Raw genomic sequence first — 26,114 nt, 5'->3', positions numbered from 1 at the left:
AACAAGGAGCCTAATACTTGGTCAAGAGTACACTGGAGAATGATTAAACTATTAATTTCCATCAGATTGTTTTAACCTTAACAAAAGCTTGGTAGTAACACCAGAAAAGACAACATTAAAGCTCATTAGAAGAAAGGTAAATTGGTGCAAAATGCATTTACGTGATGCACACACCAATGAATATTAGAAGACCAAATTAGGGCGCAAATAAGTTCAAATCAACTTCTATTTAAAACGAAAAAAAAAAAAACTAATAAAAATAATTAAAGATTAAGAGAGATTAAGAGAGGTAACTCTTATAACACAATTACATCTGCAACTGGAAAGTGACTCAGGATGCAACTTTCTACACACCAGGGGCATTCAGTAGCAGGACACAAGAGGACCATATAAGAAAACATTGCTTTCATTGCGATGAAGGGAACCTCAGCTAGGCTTTTCATCCCCCCCTTTCATATTTTGTATGTTGGTTTTATGTCAACATGGAACCAGCATAATGTCAACACATGAGTCAGACACCAAAACACTCATTATTATGTTAGCAAAGCTAACACTGTAATAATTTCCTGTTATCTTGGTGATTTCCTGTTATATAGGGCGAATTCAACCACCAAATTCTTGACTTGACAGGGACACCAAGAAAAGCCAATAGAGTTTTTCAGTGTGAATTATCATCGTATTTACAGTCCAGAAGACCATAAATATTAAGATTATATTTGGATAGTTGGATTAGTTAAGAACACATTTTAGGAACATTAAAACAAAATGTCTGCATCAATAAAAGACTTGGAATAAAAATCACAAAAAAAAAACTTTTAAAAAGTCAAATCATGACATACCATTTAACATAAGTTAAAACCTAACAGGTCAATATGGTTATAAAATAGAATAAAAAAATAGGTTTAACATCCAATAAGGACAATTGACAAAACGACAGTTTACCCTCTTTCTTTGTCTAAAAAAAAAAAAAAAAAAAAAAAAAAAAAAGAAAACCACCAATATGGTGGAAAAACAACATGCAGTGAACATGCATTGTTAGTGATCCAGTTCTTAGTGAATCTTAAACCCTGCAGCTTAGACACATCTGTTGTATCACTTGGGGGGGAGGACAGAAAAAAAGAAAAAGGCTTTTAAGGTTTTACTCACAGCTTATATACGTTTTCACAATAATTTTAGGTTTTTCATGAAAGAAAAAAACTTTACTGAGGTTCAAGAAAGGAGACAGGATCAAATGTCAGTGTTGTCCTCTTTTGAATATTCCTCCACCAACTGTTCATAGGAGTGGCCATGGTCCGACCCATCTGTGGTGAATACGGAGGTCTCAGATTCTGAACCCTGTTCCTCTTTGAAATCCGTCTTATCTGCAGTTGAGAACTTAGGCATAAAGTCATTATCATCATCCTCCAGGTTGTTGTTTAGCAAATTCTCTTCATCAATGAAAGTAATGTTGGCATTGGGAAACATGAGGTTCTGGTAACTTTTGGAGTCCCAACTTTTGGAGATCTGGCCATCACTGCAGCCTCCAGTTTCGAAACCTTTGTGGTTCTCTCCTGCCTCCTTGTCCAGCTGATTCTCATACACTCTAATACAGTCTAGGTCAGTGTCTGTCTCTGCTTCTCCATGCATTTCATTCATGAGAAAACATTCCTCTTGGCTAAGAAGATAGCTCCTGGATTTTGAGAGAGCTACTGTAACTCTGTCACTGAAGCTATAGCGGCGCTTCTGTCGAGGTGAGCGGTCTAGACTGAGAATGGAATTTCCATTAATGGAAAGACTATCACTGCAGCTCTTTGTGCGGTTTGGGGTTTTATTCTTGCTGGCGGCGATGAAGCTGACACATTGATCTTCTCCTTCCTTCTCTGCACCTATCTGCTTGATTAAGTCATTGTAACCTTGTTTTTTCTTGGACAGGAAGCTAAAGATGTTGACATCATTGGGAGTTGGTGGCAGATGTAGGGTCTTGTGACTTTCCTTGATGCGCTGTAACTCATCCAGAGAAAGTCTGCGCATTTTACGACGCTTCTTTAGAGCTTTGTGAGCCTCCACAACCATGCGCACCTTCCAATTGAAAAACAAAGAGAGCCATGCCAGACCAAGATAAATCCATACCTCTACGAAGTACCGATACAGAGTAGGGTAGTCAGCATTGGGGTCAACACCTAAACAAAACAGACACAGAGATAATAGTTTGTAAATGTGTATTAAATCTTTATTAAATACATTTATGATGAACTCTGACATGCCTGTATGCCTTGTTCATAAACTCAAAGAGGCTCTTATCTATGCTTTACTAAAACAACTGTTACACACTGAATTTTCCAAAAGAGAATAAACCATTGTTAAGCATATGTCTGTTTGTGCATATCTTAAAAAGAACAAGAGAAGTAAAGCTCAAAAGGACAAACTTTGATGTCAAAAGAATTTCTCTGCATGTCATACTATGGATGGTTATGTATGTGACAAATAAAAATTAGATTTGATTTGAAAGAGAATGTGAAAAGAGGGAGGGGAAGGTATTTTGTTTAAAGACTATAAAGGACACATGAATAAATAAATAAAACAAAACAAAAACACTGCAATGTAACATAAAAAATAAGAATTGTCAATTTTTATTTCATGATAACTAGCATGTTTTAGACCATTTCACACATTTACAAATAATATAATATTGATGCATAATATGCTGCATGTGAAATCACAATAGTGATGCCTTACCTATCACTAATAACAGCAGATAAATATTTAGGCTTTGTCAAGCTAACATAAGTGACTAGATTCATTTTCTCAGGTGATTTATGATAAGCAGTTCTAACAACTCAGTCACCCACCTGCTACAAGATCACCAAATCCAATAGTTGTCAAAGTGACAAAAGAAAAATACAAGCCCTCAATATAGGTCCAGCCTTCTTGAGACATGAATACAAATGGAGGAATCACCAAATGCACCAACACACCCCATAATAGAAAGACAGCTGTGCAGGTAAACTGTGTTTTCCGCTTTAAGGAGAAAACGCACACATACACACACACACACAATTAACAACTGTATAATAGAAAGTTTTATTATATTTGCAGACAACACAGAAGTTTCAAAGCTGTTATTATTGTGACATTCAAATTTCAAATATAATGATTGTTTGTAATTATTCCTTACCAATGTTACCCCTTTCTTAGTAAGATACTGCCCAAGGTGTTTAGCTCTTCCACCGAAAAACTTTCCAAGTTCACTAATCCAGGTGAAACACAGCGGCACTCCAAAAAGACCATAAAAGATACAGAAAACCCTCCCTGAAGGTGTTTTGGGAGCAATATTTCCATAACCTGTGGAAATAAACCATTTATAGTGAAAACGCTCAGTTTACAGTAAATACTATACATCTCAGTATGAAGACGTTATATTTTAAGACGTGGCATCCATGTTTTTCTCTGAGTATTAAACAGAAAATAAAAATATGCAATGTAATCTCCTGATAATTCATATGTACATGTGCATCTCAAAAAATTAGAAAATCGTGAAAAAGTTCATTTTTTGTTTGTAACTTATTCAAAAATCGAAACTTTCATGTATTCTAGATTCATTCCATGAAAAGTAAAACATTTCTAAAGATTTTTTTTTTTTAATTTTGATTATTAGAGCTTACAGCTCATGAAAGTAAAAAAATCCAATATCTTAAAATATTAGAATATTTCATAAGATCAATCAAAAAACGGATTTGCAGCTTGGATTCTGTGCCTCTCCAGTCTTCATCCAGACTCTGGGATCATGATTTCAACATGAAATGCAAAATTTACTTTTATCTGAAAAGAGGACTTTGGACCACTGAGCAACAGTCAATCAATCCAGTCTTGCTTGTGCACCTTTTCCTACCCAGTTTCTTCCTTCCATTCAACTTTGCATTTAATATGCTTTGATACAGCACTCTGTAAACAGCCACCCCCTTCAGTAATGACCTTCTGTGACTTACTCTCTTTGTGGAGGGTGTCAATGATTGTCTTCTGGACCATTGCCATGTCAGCAGTCTTCCCCATTAGTGTGGTTTCAAAGAACAAGAAATACCCAGAATTTGTACAGTAGGGATGGACATTTAAGGAAACTCAAATGTAAATATTCTAATATTTTAAGGTACTGGATTTTTGACTTCCATGAGCTGTAAGCTCTAATCATCAAAATTAAAACAAAAATGTTTTACTTTCCATGGAATGAATCTAGAATATATGAAAGTTTCAGTTTTATAAATAAGTTACAAACAAAAAAATAACTTTTTCACAATATTATTTTTTTTTTTGAGATGCACCTATATGTTATGTAAAATGTGGTTCTACAAAATGTGCATTCACTCACATTTTACACTCTAAAATGTACAATACTGACATATTTACAGCATATAAATGTACAAATACTGATGTATTTTCAGCAGTTTAATTTACAATACTGATATATTGACGACACCTAAAACGTTAATTATTTTCGTATGAACCACTTTACACACTTACAAATAAATCCCGTATGGCATTATGTTTGCAGTAGCATTATTACAGTTTTTTCTCAAACAATTTGACACATTTCTCCAAACTCAAGGCACTGTTCTCAAAACAGTTAACTGTAGCATCTGGACCAATCAGACACACAGTTATTTGTTACATTTAACAAATAATCTTTAAAACCAACAAGCCAGCTATATGTTGGAGCTCTGAAGACAACCCCCAAATGCAACTAACACTCCAAAAGGGCTCAGTTGCCAGGGCGACCATCTGATAACATGGGTTTTAACATGGGTTTGCTCAAAGAATGAAAGCAGAGCACACTACATTTGCCCATAGGAAAGACACAATGCCTATAGAAATGGACTCTTTCCTATTCATTCAAAGACAAACCTATCCTTGACCTTCCTTTCACACATAGCTCCAGGTCAATGTGTACAGTATTACTGCCTTGTATTTTGTGTTTTTCATTGTATTCTGTTATATGCATTTGTTATGATAGATCTCTAGTGGTCTCTCTGAATTTATATTTTGATGATCTAAATGATGGTGTGTATTATATGTTGATACCTTTGCAACATATTAATGTTTTAAAAATCCTTAGTAGTTTTGCATCAACACCCAATCGAATTACATATGCAAAATACCATGCTCCCGGACAAAGAGTCGTAAACTATTCCCTCCAAAAGTGAAAGTCACCACTGGCTCTTGGATCTCCTGGAGGTGTAGCTTCCAGAGACCTTACAGGCGTCACAAGAGTGATCCCCCGAGTTCTTTTTCTCTTTTTTGCAAAATCTTCTGATCGCTGCCCGTGTGGAAGGACACACGGGGTGCCTGAGCCGGCACAGGGAGTGCCCGGTGGGCCCGACAGGCCCCAACATACAGAGCTGTGGCTCTCGACCACAAAGAGTCTGGAGTTCATCTTCACTCAACCCTGGAATTCATCCTCATGGAAATGTCCTCGAACAGACATTTCTCACTGCTTCTGCGCGTTTTCTTTTTATTTTCATTCACTCGTCTCACATGAGTGACTCACCTCAGCCAGTCATTGGTTCTTTTAGAACCTAAGAGGGTGAGGATGAGCTAGAACTCTTCGGGACTTCCCTAAGCTTGTGCCAGGCCTTGCGGCCTTGTCTTTCCATTCCCCAAAGATCATAGGATTTCAGCTGGGTCCCTCTCAGCTCTTGGTTCTTCTTCACTTTGGAGTTCGTCACTTATCCGACCCTGAAAAATGTGATCACGATTCCAAACCCACCACTGCTCCAAACCATCAAGACTTTCAGCAGAGACTGCATTCAGATGTTCAACAACCAAGGCAATGCAAGTATCGTACATTTAACTAAATGAAACAGAGGTTTAGTATAAGCTGTAAACCTGCTGAAAAACAGCACTGATGGTTTCACTCGGGTGGTTAACTGACTTTTTTCATAGCTTCATTTTCTTATATCGCTAATGGCTTTTCACTAACCCTTCCCCCATGTATGAGTGATTTCATGTTTGTTTGTTTAAATTAGTTATGTGTTAGTCCTTAGTTAATAAAACTCTTTTGCACAAATTACATGAGTTTTAATTCTGATTCTGCCTTGCAAAATTAGTGTCCCTTTACGATTCCGATTTAAGCTACATGCTCTAATGCAATAGTACTTTAAGAAAGTTATTTTCTGTGGCCAAGAAAATATAATTTCTTAGACGTGATATAAAATTATACTGAATGTTCGCTGGACGAACAGATTAGTTGATGGAAAATTAATTCTGCTACAGTTACTACTGGCAGCTGATATAAATAATGGTAATTAATCATAATTAATTGTAATTATTTATATACATTTCCCTTTTGGGCTAATTCGCTACATAACACAGCGATCTGAATACTTTGTAACCGTCCTAAACAGACGGTACGTTTTCATTCATTTCATACAAATGACAAATTATGTAAATAATTCTCAAAACACTGTGCACAAAATTCTCAAATGTTTTCATAATAGTGCATACAGCCAATCAAAATGTTAATATATCAGTAAAAAAAAACAATTGCCGCTTTTATTTTTTTTTTTGGTTTTACACAAATCACAAGCATTTACCAACCATTTGTCCAAACAGAACAAACAAAACTCTATTAATTTGTCATACTTTTAAATAAACCTAAACTGATAACTATTTAGTTAATAAAACACAACACAGTGAATGCAGTTTTTTTCTAATTGTTTACACATTTATCACAATTGCTTTACAGCAATAATAAGGAAAAATAAGCAAATTGCAGGAATATGCAGGAAAAATTGGGGGTGGGGGTGGGGGGTTGCGGTTTCTGGTTTGTCTGGCCAGATGAGAACTGGCCCCCCGACTCAGCCTGGCTTCTCCCAATGTTTTTTTTTTTTCTCTCCATTTCCGTCACCGAGGGAGTTTTATTTTTCTTGCCGCTGTCACCTCTGGCTTGCTTAGTTGGGGACACTTAATTTCCAGCTATATCGTCAACTTGATTGCACAAATACTATTTGAACTGAACTGAGCTGGATGATGACATCATTGAATTCAATGATGAACTGACTTTAACTGAAAACTGAGTGTTTGCTATTGTCCTTTTGCATTATTGACATGCTATTTTCCCATTTAATACTGTAAAGCTGCTTTGACACAATCTGTATTGTTAAAAGTGCTATATAAATAAAGGTGACTTGACTTAATGACAGAGAGAAGAAGAAGTGGAGAGGGAGGAGAGAGGTGGCATTTATATGGTGGAAAAAGCATGAGAAGAAACTGTAAGACGACATGGATATAGAAGAAGTAGACAGAAGGGTGAAAGGGTTGGAAGGAGAGATAGAAGGTACAGATGAATTTCAAATGAAATGAGAGTTAGTCTAATTCACTATGTAATAAATCATGGCCTCTCCTTTAGAGAAGCTGGGAAAAAAAGTTAATGTGTCAATACACTTATAAGAGTTGTACTATGACTGTTGATAGTACAGATTTGAGCCCTCTTGGGACAACAACTGTTATTCAGTGTAAATGTCCAAGCATTTTTCATAATTGAAGTTTGAGAACATTCAGGTGGACAATCAAGATTATTTGATTATTTGTTATATCCAGAACAACACCACCAGCCACAAAGGAAGAGGCCTGTGGAGATGTTGAGACAGGAGCTTATCAAGCATGGATTATTTTATTTTATTTTATTTTAAATTGTATGTTTCAGTATCACTAAAACAAAGTTGTATGTTTTGTGCTTATAAACATTACGTACCAACGTATAAACAATGAGACCAGGCTGACATATATAGAGGAAAACAATGCTTAAAAACAAACAAACAAACAAATAAATACAAAGTAATAATGAAACAGATTCACATGATTTTCACACTGTGTACAGTTGAGAACAAAAATTTACATAAAACCTTTGCAGAATCTGCAAAATGTTAATTATTTTACCAAAATAAGAGGGATCATACAAAATGCATGTTATGTTATGTTTATTACTGACCTGAATAAGATATTATACATAAAACATGTTCATATATCGTCCACAAGAGAAAATAATAGTTGAATTTATAAAAATGACCCCGTTCAGAAGTTTACATAAGCCCTTGTTTGTCCTGAACAGTTAAACTGCCCGCTGTTTTTCAGAAAAATGCTTCAGGTTCTACAAATTCTTAAATTTTCAGAGTTCAAATACACAAAAATGTTGGAAAAACAAAGAATTTGTGGGACCTGAAAGATTTTTTCTGAAGAACAGTGGTCAGTTTAACTGTTCAAGACAAACAAGGGACCCATGAACAACTATCACTAAACAACAAAAAACAAACAAACAACTGTGGATCATTCAGGTAACAACAGTATTAAGAATCAAGCGTATCTAAACTTTTGAATGGGGTAATTTTTTAAATTCTGCTATTATTTTCTCTTGTGGACTATATGTAAATGTATTTTATGTGACATATCTTATTCAGGTCAATATTAAATAAAAAAATAACATGCATTTTGTATGATCCCTCTTATTTTAGTAAAATAATTAACATAAATTGTAATGTAAATGTAAATTCTGCAAGGTGTATGTAAACTTTTGACCTCAACTGTAAATAATCTAGATCATTACCTATAGTTGTAATAACTGTAGCTGCAAAGATGACAGCATTGGGCCAATTCCAGTTGTTGAAGGTTTTGTCTCCTGTGATGGTGATACCTTGTCCTGCAGCATCAGACACCACCTATTTAAAAAAACAAAAAAAACAAAAAAAAAAACAACAACAACAAGAGTTTTCTTCAGAAGCATTCTGGATCTGTTGTGTGTCTAAGATCAGAACTTCTATCCTCTCATGCCAGTGATGTTATCAACAGCTCTCTGTGCATGCTTAGCCTGCCACAGTCATTTCTGGGACATCATAATCAGTCATTTCTGGGACGTGAGCAAGTCATTGCTTACATAAAAGGTTTTTGGCGATGGAACTGAGCTCAGATCATGTAAAGCTATCCTAGAGATATAGTAAAAAAAAAAAAAAAAAAAAAAAAAAAAAAGGCTCAACACATCCCTGAACACTTGTACAATTACAGATAAAAGGATCTGGTGATTTATTAAACATAAACTTTCACTTAAATAACTGATGACGGATTCTTCCTGATTGAACAGCTGCTTATGAAGCCTGAGGAACTATAACTGATGATGGTAAGAGCTGTAACATTTCTGTCACACCCTAAGCAGTTTCAGGCTTCAGGCCAAAGGTGTAAAGAGGTGCTGCTGCAATGTACAGTATATCCTTTTTCTGGACAACATTTCTTATTATTTGACATCCTCCTTTTAGCTTGTTGAACATATTTTTATTTGGACATTTCTACTGTGCAATGGCTAAACCAGCATCAAGTGCCCAGTGCTTGACACTCTTCTCATAACCTGGTCGGCCTTTTCCAAAAGCATCATAAGCCTAAGTTGATCGTAGAACCGTTGTCACCGGTGGAGGTATGATCAACTTAGGTTTACAATTCTTTTGGGAAACACAGCCCAGACTCATTGTGGATGGAATTCTGCAAAACTGCAGTGAAAGCATCAAATATTATGCAATGCAATAAAATAGCTTCTCCTCCCTGCAAATGACACCATGAAGAATAAGAATATTTATTTTCAGAACAAATCAAAAAGAGATGATCTGAATCTGAGATAATTATTAGCAACATGGAACAAGCACAAAATGACCACTTGCTATTGTAAACGTTTACATGTATAAGGTACTACCACTGGTAAATTGAATAATTTATCCAATATATATTACATCATAAAGTCAACTCTTAACAGATGCTTATAGAGACAAAGTCTTTTTAATTGGTACCCATTTTTAAGACTTCAAATACAATGACTCGTAAGCAGGGAGGTTGCAACGGCAATCCGACATTAAAGACAAAACTGTCAAAGGATATTTGGGATAAGTGACAGAATTTGAAAGCCCAGCAGACAGGGATCCTCTTAAGATGGTGGCGCTGCCGCAGTATGCAACATAGTGTGATGTAGCTTCATATTCTCTATACTGCAATTATATATTAAGAATCTGAGATAATTATTAGCAACATGGAACAAGCACAAAATGACCACTTGTTATTGTAAACTTTTACATGTATAAGGTACTACCACTGGTAAACTGAATAATTTATCCAATATATATTACATCATAAAGTCAACTCTTAACAGATGCTTATAGAAACAAAGTCTTTTTATTTGGTACCCATTTTTAAGACTTCAAATACAATGACTTTGATTCATAAATCCGAATTAAAGACAAAATTGTCAAATGATATTTGGGATAAGTGACAGAATTTGAAAGCCCAGCCTTTGATTCATAAATAATTCTTAGTGTTTAGAAAGTTTTAATTATGCATTAATCAAAAACAGCAAATAAAAAAAAAAAAAAAAAAAAAAAAAAAAAAAAAAAAAAAGGTCAATTTATTCTTTTGATTAAAAATGTTAATGTAAGGTGATACTGATTTATTCTTTGTTTCATTAGGGCACTTCATGACAGACAGAGCAGAGGAATGCAAGTATGGATTCTTATTATAATATAACTGAAGAAGATGATGCTCGTAACACATTGCCTAATGTCACAAACTTTGTTGTTGTATTGGAGCAAGAGGCTTTTGAAGATGCCTCAGACCTGTATTCTTAAACTGCCTTTTTTTTTTTTTTTTACCTGATTGGCCTTCTCTTTTTATTAGGGGTGTGACGAGACACTTACTCTACGAGACGAGACGAGACACGAGACTGGGTTCACGCGAATGAGACGAGACGAGATTTTTAAACTTTTCTTAAGAAATCCTCAGTGATGAAATATTTGGGGGAAATAGTCTTTTATTGAACTGAAAGGTGCATTTTGCTTTATGAAACTTTATGAAATTAAATTTTCATTTTAATGAATTATATGCAGTAATAAACAACAATGTTTAAACAAAATAACGTAATTTACTAGTGGTTCTGACAAAATGTTCATTGCTTAAGTCTTTTAAAAACATTCATTTAAACAAAAAAACAAAACAAAAAACAAAACAAAACAAAAAAAACATTCAATGAAGGAGTCAGTGACTATTCAATAGTGACTATTGAAATTTCCTGAAATGAATGATTCAATGACATACTTTTTTTTTAAATGGGCAGTTGTCGCCACCTCCTGACGGAAGAGCATAAGTGTTATACTTTCGTTTTGATCGCTGCTGTAGACAATAGGTGTTTATACCCGAACTATAAACTTTTATCCCAGTACTTCTATTATTTAAATGTCTGTAACACAGAAATAATGACTATAAAGTCGTTGAAAAGACTGTTTGCTTTCTGCAAATTTACCATGACCCTCTGATTCATTAACATGGGCAGCGACAAGACGTGCTTCTCACGCTCCACCGACACCCGCGATGTGAAACAGTCCTAATAGACATAGCTAAATCATTGTCATTCAGGAATAAGATTGCGTGGGTGTTTGAAGCAAGAGCTCGACATTTTAAAGATTAATCGTGCAGCTCTAATGTAAACACTGCAAAATGTTTTGCAAGGATATCGCCGCGAGATCCGATTGGTCTCGTCACATCCCTTTTTATTTATTTATTTTTTTAATTATAGTTTATAGTGAAGGAATACAAAATAAATAAATAAATAAATAAATCAATAAAAATAAAAAGTTGAGTTAATTTAAAACAAACTTAATTTAACAAATTTGTGTTTTGTGGATTTTAAGAGCTATGCTTGTCTACTATCTTCAATAAATACTTTTGCAATAAATACAAGAAACTGTAATAGATTGACTGCAACATATTCAATCCATATTTCCATCTATGACTCAGGTTTAGATTTTGACATCAAAAACACTATGGTAGGAAAGAATTTAAGTACAATCAGTAGGCTTACAGAAAGCTCAGCAGATTTCAGAATTTTACCGCCCTTTATTCACAAAGTTGTACCAGCTGCATATATTTAAATCAATTCAGCAGATTTTTTCCACAATCAGCACAAAACACGGATAGATTCCATGTGGGCTTATCACAATTGTGCCGTCCTTCATTTTAAACGGATGTCGTAGGATGTTTTATATATATATTGCAATACCAATGACAGCTTTATTCTTACCAGGCTGGCGAGTGACCATAAATCTAAATCTAAATCTAAATATAAATATAAATATAAATATAAATATATTCAGGTATTTTCAGTGCAGTATCAGTGCAGTGTCTTCAATAGTAAAAATTTGAGCAAACAAGCTTCTGGGACATCCAGGCAATCAGAACAGAGTATTCAGAAAAATTGTACAACTTAAAAAAAAAAACAAGATTTTAGGCAATGGGACCTTACAAAGCGGCAAAACTCCCCAGCTCTGAAATGTAGAAGAGTAGCGGCTAGTGTAAACAGCCAACATTACTGCACTGACACCTGCCAATGACACAACTGTGAATTGAGCTTTTCTAACAGATCATGAGTGCACCGGGAGTCAGAGCGCCTGACATCTTGGCAAATTTAAAAGTGCTGGCTAATGCTAAACGTAAATTCAGGAGGATTGTTATTTACGTCGACACTAATGATGTTCGACTTGGCCCCCTCCCTGCGTATCGTGGTGACAAGATACATAGCAGACAGTCATCACTAAATGGCTGGATGTCTAAGTGGTGCCCGCAGAATAACATAGGTTTCAAAGACAATTGGACAAGTTTTTGGGGCAGACCTGACCTGCTGAAAAGAGATGGTCCTCATCCTTCCAGGGGTGGTGCCGCTCTTCTCTCTAGTAATATGGCAAAGAGTTTGCACTTGACTAACTGGTGCCCAGCTCAGGAAGCAGACAGGATGGCTAAACCCTTTCACCTAGACATCATGCTATAGAGACTGTGTCTGTTCCCCAAGCTAGAAAATACAATAAACGTCCAAACCAATTTAAGAGTAACAATCTAATTGATGTTCAACAAATAAAAAAATTATATAATACAGAGAAACAAATGAAAACTTGGCTTATTGAATATCAGGTCTCTTTTTACAAAAGCGCTTTTTGTAAATAACATGATCACTGATCATAACCTAGATGTTCTGTTTGACAGAAACCTGGCTTAAACCAGACGATTACATTATCTTAAACGAGTCTACCCCTCAAGATTACTGTTATGTTGTATCTCTCTGTTAGTGCTACTGGATCTTAGTGCTGCGTTCGATACTGTTGACCACAACATTCTCTTGAACAGACTTGAAAATTATGTTGGCATTAGTGGTAGTGCATTGGCATGGTTCAAATTGTACTTATCAATTCGTGGCAGTGAATGAAGAGATATCATATTAATCACAATGCAGTATGGAGTGCCGCAAAGCTCAGTACTAGGGCCATTACTTTTTACGCTTTACATGTTACCCTTAGGAGAGATCATCAGGACATGGTGTTAGCTTTCACTGTTATGCTGATGATACTCAGCTCTATATTTCTTTGCGGCCCGGTGAAATGTACCAATTTGAAAAACTAACGGATTGTGTAGCTGAGATAAAAAAAAAACTGGATGACAAGTAATTTCTTACTGCTAAATTCTGAAAAAAAAGTGCTAATTATTGAATCTAAAACCTCCACGTGTAATAACCTAAAACACTGTCTAATACTTGATGGCTGTTCTGTCAATTCTTTGTCATCAGTTAGGAACCTAGGTGTGCTATTTGATAGCAATCTTTCCTTCGAAAGCCACATCTCTAGCACTTACAAAACTGCATTTTTTCATCTCAAAAATATATCTAAATTATGACCTATGCTCTCAATGTCAAATGCCGAAATGTTAATTCATGCGTTTATGAACAGAAGGTTAGATTATTGTAATGCTTTATTGGGTGGTTGTTCTGCATGATTAATAAACAAACTCCAGCTGGTCCAAAATGCAGCAGCTTACCAGAACCAGAAAGTATGACCATATTAGCCCGGTTCTGTCAACACTTCCCATAACACCCAATGTACTCAGATGCCATTCTTCTTACGATGCACTACGCTAATATTAGTCTGTTTCTTTCTTATTCCGAGGTCTAGATGAGCCCCAGAGACGGATACCCAGTGAAGACCTTGTCACCTAGACGGCCATCGGCACAGGACCACGGGAACCAGATGAGTCCTCTGTGTCTGGCCAGAGGAGAACAGGCCCCCCCCCCGACTGAGCTTGGTTTCTCCCAAGGTTTTTTTCTCCATTCTGTCACCAATGGAGTCTGGCTTGTTTAGTTGGGGACACTTATTTTTCAAACGATATCAAATACTATTTGAACTGAACTGAGCTGGATGATGACATCATTGAATTCAATGATGAACTGCCTTTAACTGAAAATTGAGTGTTTACTGTTGCCCTTTTGCATTTATTGATGCACTATTTCCTATTTAATACTGTACAGCCGCTTTGTCACAATTCTGTATTGTTAAAAGCGATATATAAATAAAGGTGACTTGACTTGACTTGCATATCAGGCAATGAAAGGAGGACCTAAGTGCAGCCTTTAATTTCAGAAGAATGGGGAATGGGTTTGCAAAACACAGACAAGAATTAAGAAATCATGGGCAATTACCAAAGATTTGCCATTGCAAAAAAAAATTCTGACTGAATACTAAAATATTTTCCCTGTGAATGACCTTTTATTCTTCTCTTTTCAGTTAACAGCAATAGTGCCTAATAATTACTTGGCTGTGGCTAGTTGAGTGAATTTACAATTTTCCTAGCTAATCAACTCCTCATTTAAGCTATGTGTTCATCTATGTTAAATAAAACAATACACATGGCCTGATAATCTCCTGCATGAAACGTCAAAAACAAATGTCTTCAAAATGTAACGCCGTTGTTAATATTTACAGCTGAGTAAATGAAGCCGGGATAATATAATAGGAAAAAAACAAACAAACAAAAATCTATAGCTACATGATATTTTTAATACGTTTAATATTTATACATTTCAACAGAGTGTGTTAAAGGGACCATCAAAATAAAGTGAAACCAAAATGATGATATCCAATGTATTTTTCTATGAGCAATTGTAAGGTTACCAAGCTTAGCTTGTTTAATACCGTAGCTTGTCACCCACTACAACTAACACGGCTATAACTGATATTAGGCTAGTATTGTAGACCTACCGATGTGTTGGGTTTTGCTCAATATGATGTTAAGTGGCAAATCTAAATAAGAGACGTCCTTAGTCCCAGACGGGGGGAGGGGGAGCAATCGATCTCGGGTTTGGACCAGGCAATCGAACCAAGTCTGAAAGCACCCTAAGAAACTGCAAAACGTTCCAATTGTCATTTTTACCTTTGGGGTAGTTTGATTGTCCTTGATAACTTGACGACAATAACGCATTCAACTCCAGCCCACTGCTAGCCTTTGATAATATTGTGTGGCCCAACCACAATGACAAACTCCAACTGTTATCAGACAGCAGTTTATGTGGCCATGTGATCTTCACTGCAGGTAGTTTTTCATTTTACCATGGCTCAAGGCTTTGAGCAACAGCTTGAACAACAGAACCACTTAAGACCGTTTCCTTGTAAGCACTCCAGTGATACACAACTTACAAGCTAAAGAACAAAAATTGTTTTATTAACTCTTTGGTCAACCTCATACAATTCATTACATCACAAGTGTAGGTGTTATAGAGGTGCTTATTTTGTAATTTCAACAGCTAACTTTTCTTTAAATAGCTGCAATTACAAAATGACTTTGCCATTGCGTAATTATTTGTTTATCACTTTTTTCACAACACAGTGTTTCAGAACAGTTTTATAGGAAAAATATTGCTGTAAAATGGAAAATACAAATTAAATATTTAACATCTCAGTGAGGTTTTTGAAATCACACAAACATGCATTAAAGTACTGCACATAGGTATGTGCCCACAAGCACATGTTGTACCATTATCAACACTGTTTTGCAGTGATCTGGCATCCTGTTAGGTCTGACATGTACAGATCACGCTTCAAAAGGACAGGATTAGTATTACCTGGTGACCTCTGTTAATTTGTAATAATTGTGGAGGTTGTCTGTGATCTTAATGCCGTGCAAATCGGCCATGTCTGTAATTTGTAAGCAAAAATTCCCCTGCATAAAGACCCATCTTTTTAACAAAGCACATTTTATTAAGGTTATTAAGAATCAGAATGTAAAATTATATTTAGAATTTTTTTAATACTTCCTGAGCTGAAGGCATTTAAACTTTGGAAATAGAATATTTATGACACTCAGACAGGTATGTTCTATATAACTCTTTTGACAAAGGGAAACAATTAGATACAAATAGATACAGTTCTAGTTTCAACATTATTTCTTCAGACATTCCCCTTTAAAATACAATAAGAATCAGCTGTATACAAAGTAACCAACATTTGGTTTTTGACCACTAAAAATGGATAATATTCATCAAACTAGACCAGCGTTTCACAACTCCAGTCCTTGGAGTTGGGAAGCGCTGATCTAGACTTCGAGCCACATTGAAATGTAGGCCACCGAAAATGGCATTTTTTTACTGAAAGGGAGAAAAAAATACACTACCGTTCAAAAGGGGTCAGTACATTTTTTTTTTTTTTTAAGAAATTAATACTTTTATTCACCAAGGATGTATTAAGTTAATAATTAAAAGTTTATTAAAAGTTAATAATAAATAATTTACATTGTTATAAAATATTTATATTTTGAATAAACACTGTACTTTTTAAACTTGTTATTCATGAAAGAATCCTGAAAAAAAAAAAAAAAAAAAAAAAAAAAAAATCACAGGTTCCAAAAAATATTTGGCAGCACAACTGTTGATATTATCCAACATTGATCATTCTAATAATAAATCCGCATATTAGAATGATTTCTGAAGGATCATGTGACACTTAAGACTGGAGTAACAGCTGATAAAAATTCAGCATTTCATCACAGGAATAAATTCTATTTTAAAGTATGTTAAAATAAAAAAACATTATTTTATATTGTAAAAACATTTTGCAATATTACTGTTTTTTTTCTATATTTTTAATCAAATAAATGCAGCCTTGATGAGCATAAGAGACTTCTTTAAAGACTATTACAAGTCTTACTGACCCCAAACCTCTGAACGGTAGTGTATATGGCCCACTGTAACGCCCAGTGTTCAGCAGGTTTCACTCTCCCTAGCCATCATCATTGCGTGGTGACGTTATGCTCAATATTCCACTCTACACTGTCAGAAAAAAATTGTAAAAATTTGTAAATGTAAAAATGAGCATTAGCTAATATGTGAACTGAAGTTTAATGACATTTGTAAGCATTCAAAAGTACCTTAACAAATACACTTCATTGTGTGAAGAAATCATTGTATATAATTTCTGTTAAAATCATTTTTAGATTTTTAAAGCATATTGAAAGTTTAATGACATTTGTAAATACTAATGATTAACTAATGATCTGTAAAGCATTATATAATGTTGTTAATGATTTTTTAATGAAGCTTTTAATAATTGTAAACCATGTCAAAATCGTTTGAAGACTTTTTAAAAACTGCATGATCATATGAATTGATGACATTTGTAAGCATTTTAATTTACATTAAATAATGATCTGTTAACCATTTTTTTTTAATGTTTAATAAGGTGATTAGTTAACATTAGCAAGCAAATTATCTCATATTTCTAGATATGTGAATATATATTAAATAAGGATTAGTTAAACTTGATATGTTTCTTAATTATTTATTAATGAAAGTCATTATAAAATGTTACCCAAACTTATTTTATATTATTTACTAAAATAATAAATATTAAAAATAATTTTTGGTTTCAGTTTTTGTACAAGTGCATCTAGAATTTTTCTAGAATCCCTACCTAAGTTCTAAATGCGCATTTAGATATCTTTAAAACTTCTTGAGTTAAAGTTATGCCAACTTTTTTTTTTCATTTTTGAACAATCACCAATGGTGTATAATGCAACAAAGATTGCTAAAGTCAACAGGTTTTGCTAACAGACCTGCTAATCTCTGTAAAAATAACAATGATGCTGCCATCTTTCTAAATAATTTTTTTACCCCCCTGTAATCTGGCTTCGAATCTTAGTTGTAAATTGTCATTTTGACCCTCCTCTCTACAAAATAGTGGATTACTTAGTAAATATACACTGATGACATTTAATATTTTGGCTTTCATCACTATACATGTTTATCTTTCTTCAGAAAAAAAAAAAAAATATATACTGACAAAAATTTGAGCCCGGGACCACTGGTTGAACTGACACAGAATGACCCACATCATAAAATACCCTATGCACTTTTCTACTCTGGATGCAAATTGAATGTTATCTACGCTTAAAAAGCCTCTCTCTATTTAAGAGTCTCATTGAATTATCCTGAAGACATCAGAGTCATCTATTTTGTATCTTGGCCAGATGTTTGACATACTTAGCCTGGTTTAATCGTTTTATGTAGGTACTTGTATGTAATATTTACAGGTACAAAAATGTTTTGTACATTTGGAGAGATGCTGAAAATAAGTAAGTGTACCTATTAAGCCCATGTACCCTTTAAGTCCACTTTCAGCTTTGATTGCATACCAATCACATTTAACAATTCTGAGTTAGCCCCACTCATGTGCATGCTGTCTCAGGGTAACTTGTGCAAAGACACCCAAAAACTTTAGATAAATGTATTGTGTATTGAGATAAATGTATTGTTTCTTGAATATGAACAAATAGTATATCATTTTATATAATTGTTCTTTGAATGGAAAAATTAGTTTTATTGGCTTGTGCACAAAGCTAACCACAAGGTCAAAGCATTAGCCTTACTCAGTGTTGGGGAGTAACTAGTTACATGTAACGGAATTACGTAATTTAATTACAGAATAAATGTAATTGTAATTAAATTACAGTTACTTTTGAAAAAAAGACAGTGATTACAAAGGGGATTACATCTGAATTTTTTCACACACCCACCCCCACTTACAGATTAAATTGACTTCTTTCATAAATTGCATTGACTGCTCTAAAATGAGACACCAATGTTTCAGGAGTTTAGGACACAGTATAGGACACATGCTTATTCGATAACTGTTTTATTTCCTATTTGGGTTTATGCCTACTTTATTTTTTAAGATTGTTTTTCCCAAGGCATTGTTAGATGCTAGTGTTTTCTGTCATAACTATGCAAACATTTGATTTCAAGCCCAGCATAGCTATTAAACTATTTCTTGTTATGATGTTATTTATGTTATGATTTTGTTATGACGTATAGCGCAAGTGCACTCACGGCGATCTGAGCGGGGTCCTCGCCGATCCCGCTCCCCTCTCTCCTCCTCGCTCTTTCCTGTCATCTCTCTACTGTCCTATCACAATAAAAGACATAAAAGCGCGTAGAAAAAACAGTGCTATATGCTTGGTAATTTTTCTTGGTGGAAGCTTTGCGTTTGGTTAGCTAATAAAATATTACTTGCTCTATTGTTTCATACAAACACAGCTGCTGACATTTTTTTTTTTTTGTACACTGTAATGGATTATAAGATAACTAACAAACTAGTACTACTACTTAATTATTTATGTGGTGAAATGTTGTGTAAGAAAACTGGTATGACTGCACTGTATTCCTAAAATGTCTAGTTTGAACTTGCCGTTTGCAAGCAACTGATTTCTTCATGGGAACTTTGCGTTGAAATATTTCAACTCAGATCAGCGTTTCGTGTCTAATAATTTTGACACGAAACATCTAAATAATCTATCAAGCAGCTGTGTGAGATAATGTCCATTCAGCCAGTTGTTATCGCAAAGTAAGAATGTATATTATCCCTTACTTATTATAATCTTAATTCAAGTGATAAAAAATTTTGAAAGTCTGACAGTAATCAGTGTTGAGTGCTACTGTAAGGTTAACTCTGCCTGGTTTAAATGTTTCATTAATGTTTCATAAATGTTTCATAAATCATTAACAGTTGAAAATATAAAAAATTTAGAAAAGTAATCAAAAAGCAATTAAAAGTAATAAGTTACTTTAATAAAGTAATTGAAAAGTTACACAACTTATTACATTTTAAATCAAGTAACTTGTTTACATTAATTTACAAATAAATACATCATAAATTGTTTTGCAGAGCAGATTAGAGTCAACACAAGCTACCCTTGAATGAAAAAAACTTAACATTTCTTAATGTGGGCACAATAAAAATTACTATGATGCTTAGTTTACAATATATTTAAACGTCATGCATGTCTTTGTAAACAGTATCTTACATTTTTAAAGGAAAACATTGTCTTTTTTCACCATTACTCACTGTGGAACCATTTAAACCTACCTTATCTGTTTCAATGAGGAATCCCTCTAATTACAAACCTTGAGTGTTTAATGTGTGCTTTTAGCTTACTAACCTTTTACCTTACCTTACTTACTACTTTAATTTACAACTATATTTAGATATTTAGGCCTACAAATTACACTCTGTGTAGCACCATTATATAATGGGTTTCTGCTGATGTTTGATAAAAATCGTAGAGGCATGTCGCCTTTACCATGAGGGCACAAAAAAAAAAAAAAAAAAAAAACTGTTCTAGCCTGTTCTAGCAATACAGTTTGGAGTGGACAGAAAATCTTTTTGGGAGTAAGTGAAGGTCATGATCAGAGTTTATGCTCATCGGGGACAGGAGACCTTCCTCAGTTCAGTGGCAGAGAGCAAGATTGTCTTCAAGCAGACTGTAAACAAGAAGCTAGATTATGGCTATATAGGCTAAGTGTAAAATGAAAGAAAAATGTGAGGTGAGGTGATCTAAATGTGGGGTAGATTAGTGTGTCTTTTTACAGTCTTTACAGGTCCTATGTGGCTGGAGTTTAACAATTTAACAATTGATTTTTCTTATAAACCATGTCAATAGCGATGAAAAACAAATAAACTTAGATTATGGTTGGCTTAATGGGTACACTTACCCTAGAATCTAGACATATCTAAAACATAGCCAGTTTACAAATTTCAAGCTATGGAACTATAAAACATTCACAAATCCTTTATATCAGTGGCTACTGATCATATTTTGATGGTGCAAAAGATGCAGGCATGCTCACACTGTCAGTGGTATGTTAAATTAAATATTAAAAGCTCGGTGGTGTCTCAGTCTACACTGGCTAGAGTAACATAATAAAGTATGTGTAATTTAAACTTTTAAAAAAAAAACTATATAGATGAGGAAACGCTTCCTCACTTATATTTGAAAAAGCAACACACGCAGAGCATCTTCCATTCTAAAGACATGCAATGATAAGCCTTTCTAAACCTGTTGTCCAAAAAAATAATTATAAAAACAAAAGTTATAAAAAAAAAAACATTATGATTAATTATTAATTAATTTTTAATTCACAACATCAGCCGAGTGTTTAAAATAACTTCCTTGTGTGATCTGATGTGGATTCTTATCACAGAATGAGGCAGACAATAAATTCACTATATATTATTGCAGACGAGTGTTTATTGTCCTTACATTTCGTCATTATATATAAGTGTGGTTTAGAATATATAAACCTAAGCCTTCTATGTGGTTTAGTATATATATATATATATATATATATAAATAACTGAGGTTCCTACAGAATTTTGTTTAGGCGTTATACCACAAATAGCCACCGGGTGCCATCCAATTCCATTGATTTGTATGAATTTCTCTCTCAATATTACTTCTATCACAAAATAGACCACCAAATGTGGAATCTTCAGACTCAGACCTTTCCAATGATATGTATTTTGTCAAGATTATACAAATTTTTGATTTTAAAAGACTGTAATACAGGGATTATAAATATAACAGAATTCATCCCATGAACTAAATATTCATAACTTGAATAAGTTTAGTAAACATTTGTACATCTGTGCAGTTATATGTAAATAATATATGTTTTAGATGTTTTTGATATGTCAGTATTGTTCATTTTAGTGTCTATGCAAACTTAGGTAAGTGTGGGTAGAACCATATTTTATGTAAATAATCAAACAAGCAAAAGCAATACAGTTATGTTGCACTAAATATTTTTAAACAGGCTATCAACCTATCAAGCCCAGTTTCTTTTTTTTCTCTTTCTAATGAAATACTTTTGGAAAAAAGAAAAAATAATAAAAAAAAGATATAACAGGCTGAGACTAAACTGCACAGCAATGTGAATTACATCTATAAAATAAATGTAAATGCATTCATCATGCCAAAACCTTTGTCAACCTGAACATTTGTAATGCTTGAAGAGGGAATGCCCGCAGTTTCAAATGGATAGATCTTTCCCCTCTTATGAAAAACTTTTCCAAAGGTGACCTGATCAAATATAGCATTTCTTATTTCTGGCTTATTGCTGCCTTTTTATTGCATACTTGTCAGTTATTGCTTTAAATTCATTCAAGTTCATTGCCTTACACAGAATCATAAAATGATGACAGTCCAGACAAGAATGCTGTTAACCCTAAGGGCAGATGAAAGTTAATTATTTAGCAATCAGGTATTTTACAGATGAACAATTTAGTGTTGTAACACTGTAATGAGTTCTATCATTATGGATAAGACAAAGCACTTTAGAGAAACTGTGAATTTTAAAGCCCAACTCAGTGACAACAAAACCTATTAAACAACAAAACCACAATCTTACAACAAAACCTTAGCTTTTTCTACAGTAAGGTTGAGATTTGTATGAAACTACACAGATTTCATATTAATGCCCCAGTTCTTGCCTTTGATCTTCATTTGACAACAATAAAACCACCAAATGTTTCCATAATGGTTCTTTGTTATAATGGAAAGTTTCAAATGTTTTGAAACAGTGTGACTTAGTGAATACCAAGAAGTAATTATACTTAACCATCTTAAATACAGCAATGTTTTTTTTCATTATTATTATTATTATTATTTTAAAGGAGATCTACTTCTTTCAAAAAATGGTTCAAACATGAGGCTTGTTGCTTCATAAATCATATGACCACAACTGTGAAAAACATTGGAATACTAAATTGCCAAAATTGAAAAGCTGAAACTGTGCCGATTTAAGAAACCAGTAAGCCACTGCACAACCCTATAATCATTACTGGTACTTCATAATAATTATGTGGCTTATTTAATATTCATTGTTGTGAGTTATACTGTTTATTCAGAAGGTGCTACTGCTGTAACAATCTTGTTCTGGGGTTGCACTGGTCGTGCTTTACAGTCAGTTGGCAGAGAGCTTCCTCAGCTGACAGACAGCCAGACACAATGAAAGCCCCTTACACCACAAAGTTTTCTTTCACCCCACTCTACCCCCTCATGCTTTATAAAAGAGAACAAAAGAAGTGAAAATGAATGCGACCACAGTTTGAAAAGAGTCATTTCACTGGGCCAACATATACCCAATCTACTCAAATGTCAGTTACATTAGGGGGATGGGACAGGAGAACATACTTGTTTCTACATTCCTTTTTGTTTCTGGTTTCAGGCAATTCAATTACCCTAAGAGACATGTGTGCCATCTCATTACATTCCTGTACATTTTGTCCAGTTCTAAAATACTAAAAGTCTTAAAGTTCACACATTTGGTATTACCATAATATAAGCAATTAACATCTTCATTAAACATGGTTCTGTTCCCTAAAAAGTACTACATGCAAATTAATGCGCCAAAAATTTCCCATGAGTGCTGACTGAGTGCGATTACTATACCTCAACCTAATGCAAAGCACAGGTTTCTAGCAGAGGGCTACACCTTAAATTTATTAAAACAACAGGAATGCATTTAGCTTTCTGTTTACACTCCAACATGAAGACGAGTTGCAACAAGTAATTTCGCACATTTGTTAGAACTGACGTCATTCAAACAGTAGTAATCCTACCTCTAGAATGTGGTCCAGGTCAGCCTTTGTAAGACATGGGTATTGTTTCAATATTTTCTCTTTTTCTGCATTATAAGTCTTTACTGCGATCTCCCAGTTTGGCTCCTCGATGACTTGGAATATTGCTGCCCCAATGGACAGGTAGAAAATGATAGCCGACGTCAGAAGGGGACCCTTGTCCACCATAATGACCTCAAATGATGTGGAGTGACTTAAAAATTACTCTGACAGCGCCCACATTCTCACTATTAATATAGCGCGAGCTCAAACGTACAGAGTTCTTAATGAAGATACAGTACAGCTTCTTGTTCGGAATAAACACAATACTAACGAAACATAATTGTAAGCTGTGTTAAACTGTATATCCAGCAAATACAATATATTTTAACAATTTTTTTTTTTTAAAGTCTCCGGGAGAGTTGGCGTTCCACGTGCGCCGCTCGCATTGCTAGTGTAGTGCGCTGTTGAAACTCTTGACTCATCTGGTAGTTCAACACACCGTGAGAGAAGGAAGTTGGCCAAGATCCACCCACTAAAGTCCCCCTTTGTCACAGTCTCTTTCATAACAACATTTTACTGTTTCAGTTCAATATTTTCCTCACACATTTGGTTCCACATTTTTTTCAACGAACTATCTTAATAATCAACTAAATAAATGAGACTATTATATAACTATTAAAAACACAAACATGCTAGCATGCCCTCCTCCAGTTATAGTTCTCTTTCTTGGCTTACCCCTAATGTTCTCCTTCTTTTGTGAAATCTGTTTAATGTATAAGAGTAAAAAAGCACAATAAAGACAGTATCCAGTAGTGACATTATTTAACCACTCCTACATAACTTAAACTACAGATAACATAGCATTCATGTGGGATTCATATCTTTTGACCATTTTACAGTTTCAAATGAAAGTTGTTTCAGTTTAAAAGCTTCTCATCTACATTAATGGCAGTTCATAGCATGGTAACTTGAAGATTTTCTATAGCAACAATATAACTGACTCAGATAATGACCAAGGATGAGACAGAAAATAAAATTTAATTAAAAAATCTGTTTGACTAAATAACTCTACTCTTAGATTAATTAAGTGTCCCTGTCATATCATTGTTTGTCTCTCCTCAGGATATAAATTCCCCCTGGTTCCCTGTCTCATTACAGGGTTTTATCAGATGACCACCATGGTTGACTTTTGAAGAACACAAAAGAGTGTTTTTCAGTCTCCCAGAAGTCATAAACAACCTCCGCAAGGTTAGCCAGGGCAGTTATTCAAGATGGGAAGATTCAGAATTTGAACAGTAAGACTTTTATATCCATGTATAGCAATGACACACTCTATTTATTTGTTTTTTATTAAAAATAAAATAAAAAAAATAAAAAAACAACTACAACAACAACAACAACAAAAAAAAATCGTTTCTGACCAGTTTTTACTAACATTCCATGCATGTCATTTCAACTTCCCACAAATGACCTGTTTTTAAGAATGCCATGTATGCTGATTATGCATTGTGTTACTTTTTGAAATAATTTCATACCTTTCAGACCGACACTTTAAAACTGGTACCAAATGCACCAAAATGTTTGGATCTTGTGAGATGTATGGTTAGTTTTATACATGCTATGAATTACATGTTTTTTAAGAAAGCACATATTGCACATTTGTATGTTTTATATTATATGCACATATTGGTGTATACATACTAGCTGGTCTCTTGTAGTTAGGCTTATGGTCATGCACATGCAAGTTACGTTGTTTCATTCTTCAAAAACAAAACCTGTTTCAGATTATGTTTACAAAAGGTGTGTGGATGAGTCACCATTCTTCAAAAATACTTGTTCTTGTATTTGCATGGAGTCAGAAAGACTCTCAGGAACTGCTGGCTAGGTTTCTTTTTCAGTTCTTAAAACACGTTGTAGGTGTACAAATTATTAATTAATTATTAAGACTGTAGACATTTCACATTTCAGAGATACTTCCATAATATTAGGGATAATATATTTGTATAAATATGTCATTTCACTTACAGTTACTGAAAGTGTATAAGTTTATCTTGAGATAATGACCAACATGACAGTACTTTTTCCATTTTATTAATGCTAATTAATATAAATAAATGGACATTAAAAATTAATTTGAGTTTTAGTAATTTTATGTGAGAAGAAGGAATATTAAGTTATACACGAGACACAAAACTATGAAAGACATTAGTTACTTGGTACAACAGTGAATAACAGAATTTAGCAGTCAACATACACAAAAAATAAATAAATAAATAAATAAAATACACTGCAGATTACTGGGTTTGACCAATCTGTCAACAATTTCAGATGATAGGGCTGAATCTGCAGTAAGTC

General features: G+C 34.1%; 1 protein-coding gene across 1 annotated transcript; it reads right to left on the bottom strand.

Annotated features, from left to right (window-relative positions):
• Positions 1 to 236: 236 nt before the first annotated feature.
• On the bottom strand, positions 237 to 24,224 carry kcnk5a (potassium channel, subfamily K, member 5a). Its single transcript, XM_051133286.1, has 5 exons — positions 23,760 to 24,224; positions 8,573 to 8,684; positions 3,155 to 3,321; positions 2,829 to 2,997; positions 237 to 2,159 (listed from the first exon to the last, which is right to left on the bottom strand). The coding sequence occupies exons 1-5, from the start codon at positions 23,943 to 23,945 to the stop codon at positions 1,228 to 1,230; spliced, it is 1,566 nt and encodes a 521-aa protein (XP_050989243.1). The 5' UTR covers positions 23,946 to 24,224; the 3' UTR covers positions 237 to 1,227.
• Positions 24,225 to 26,114: the final 1,890 nt, after the last annotated feature.

The sequence above is a fragment of the Labeo rohita genome, chromosome 17 (assembly GCF_022985175.1).
Source record: "Labeo rohita strain BAU-BD-2019 chromosome 17, IGBB_LRoh.1.0, whole genome shotgun sequence".
In the NCBI taxonomy this organism is placed as follows: domain Eukaryota; kingdom Metazoa; phylum Chordata; class Actinopteri; order Cypriniformes; family Cyprinidae; genus Labeo; species Labeo rohita.
The sequence above is the reverse complement of the archived record's forward strand: the minus strand, read 5'-3'. Positions and strand labels throughout refer to the sequence as shown.

What these genes read in the sequence shown, in the direction of transcription:
- kcnk5a (XM_051133286.1), bottom strand. Translation starts at nt 23,945, where the DNA reads ATGGTGGACAAGGGTCCCCTTCTGACGTCGGCTATCATTTTCTACCTG. An exon ending in TACAGTTATTACAACTATAG is followed by an intron (nt 3,322 to 8,572) that starts GTAATGATCTAG and finishes TTATTTCCACAG; the next exon opens with GTTATGGAAATATTGCTCCC. An exon ending in CTAAGAAAGGGGTAACATTG is followed by an intron (nt 2,998 to 3,154) that starts GTAAGGAATAAT and finishes TTCTCCTTAAAG; the next exon opens with CGGAAAACACAGTTTACCTG.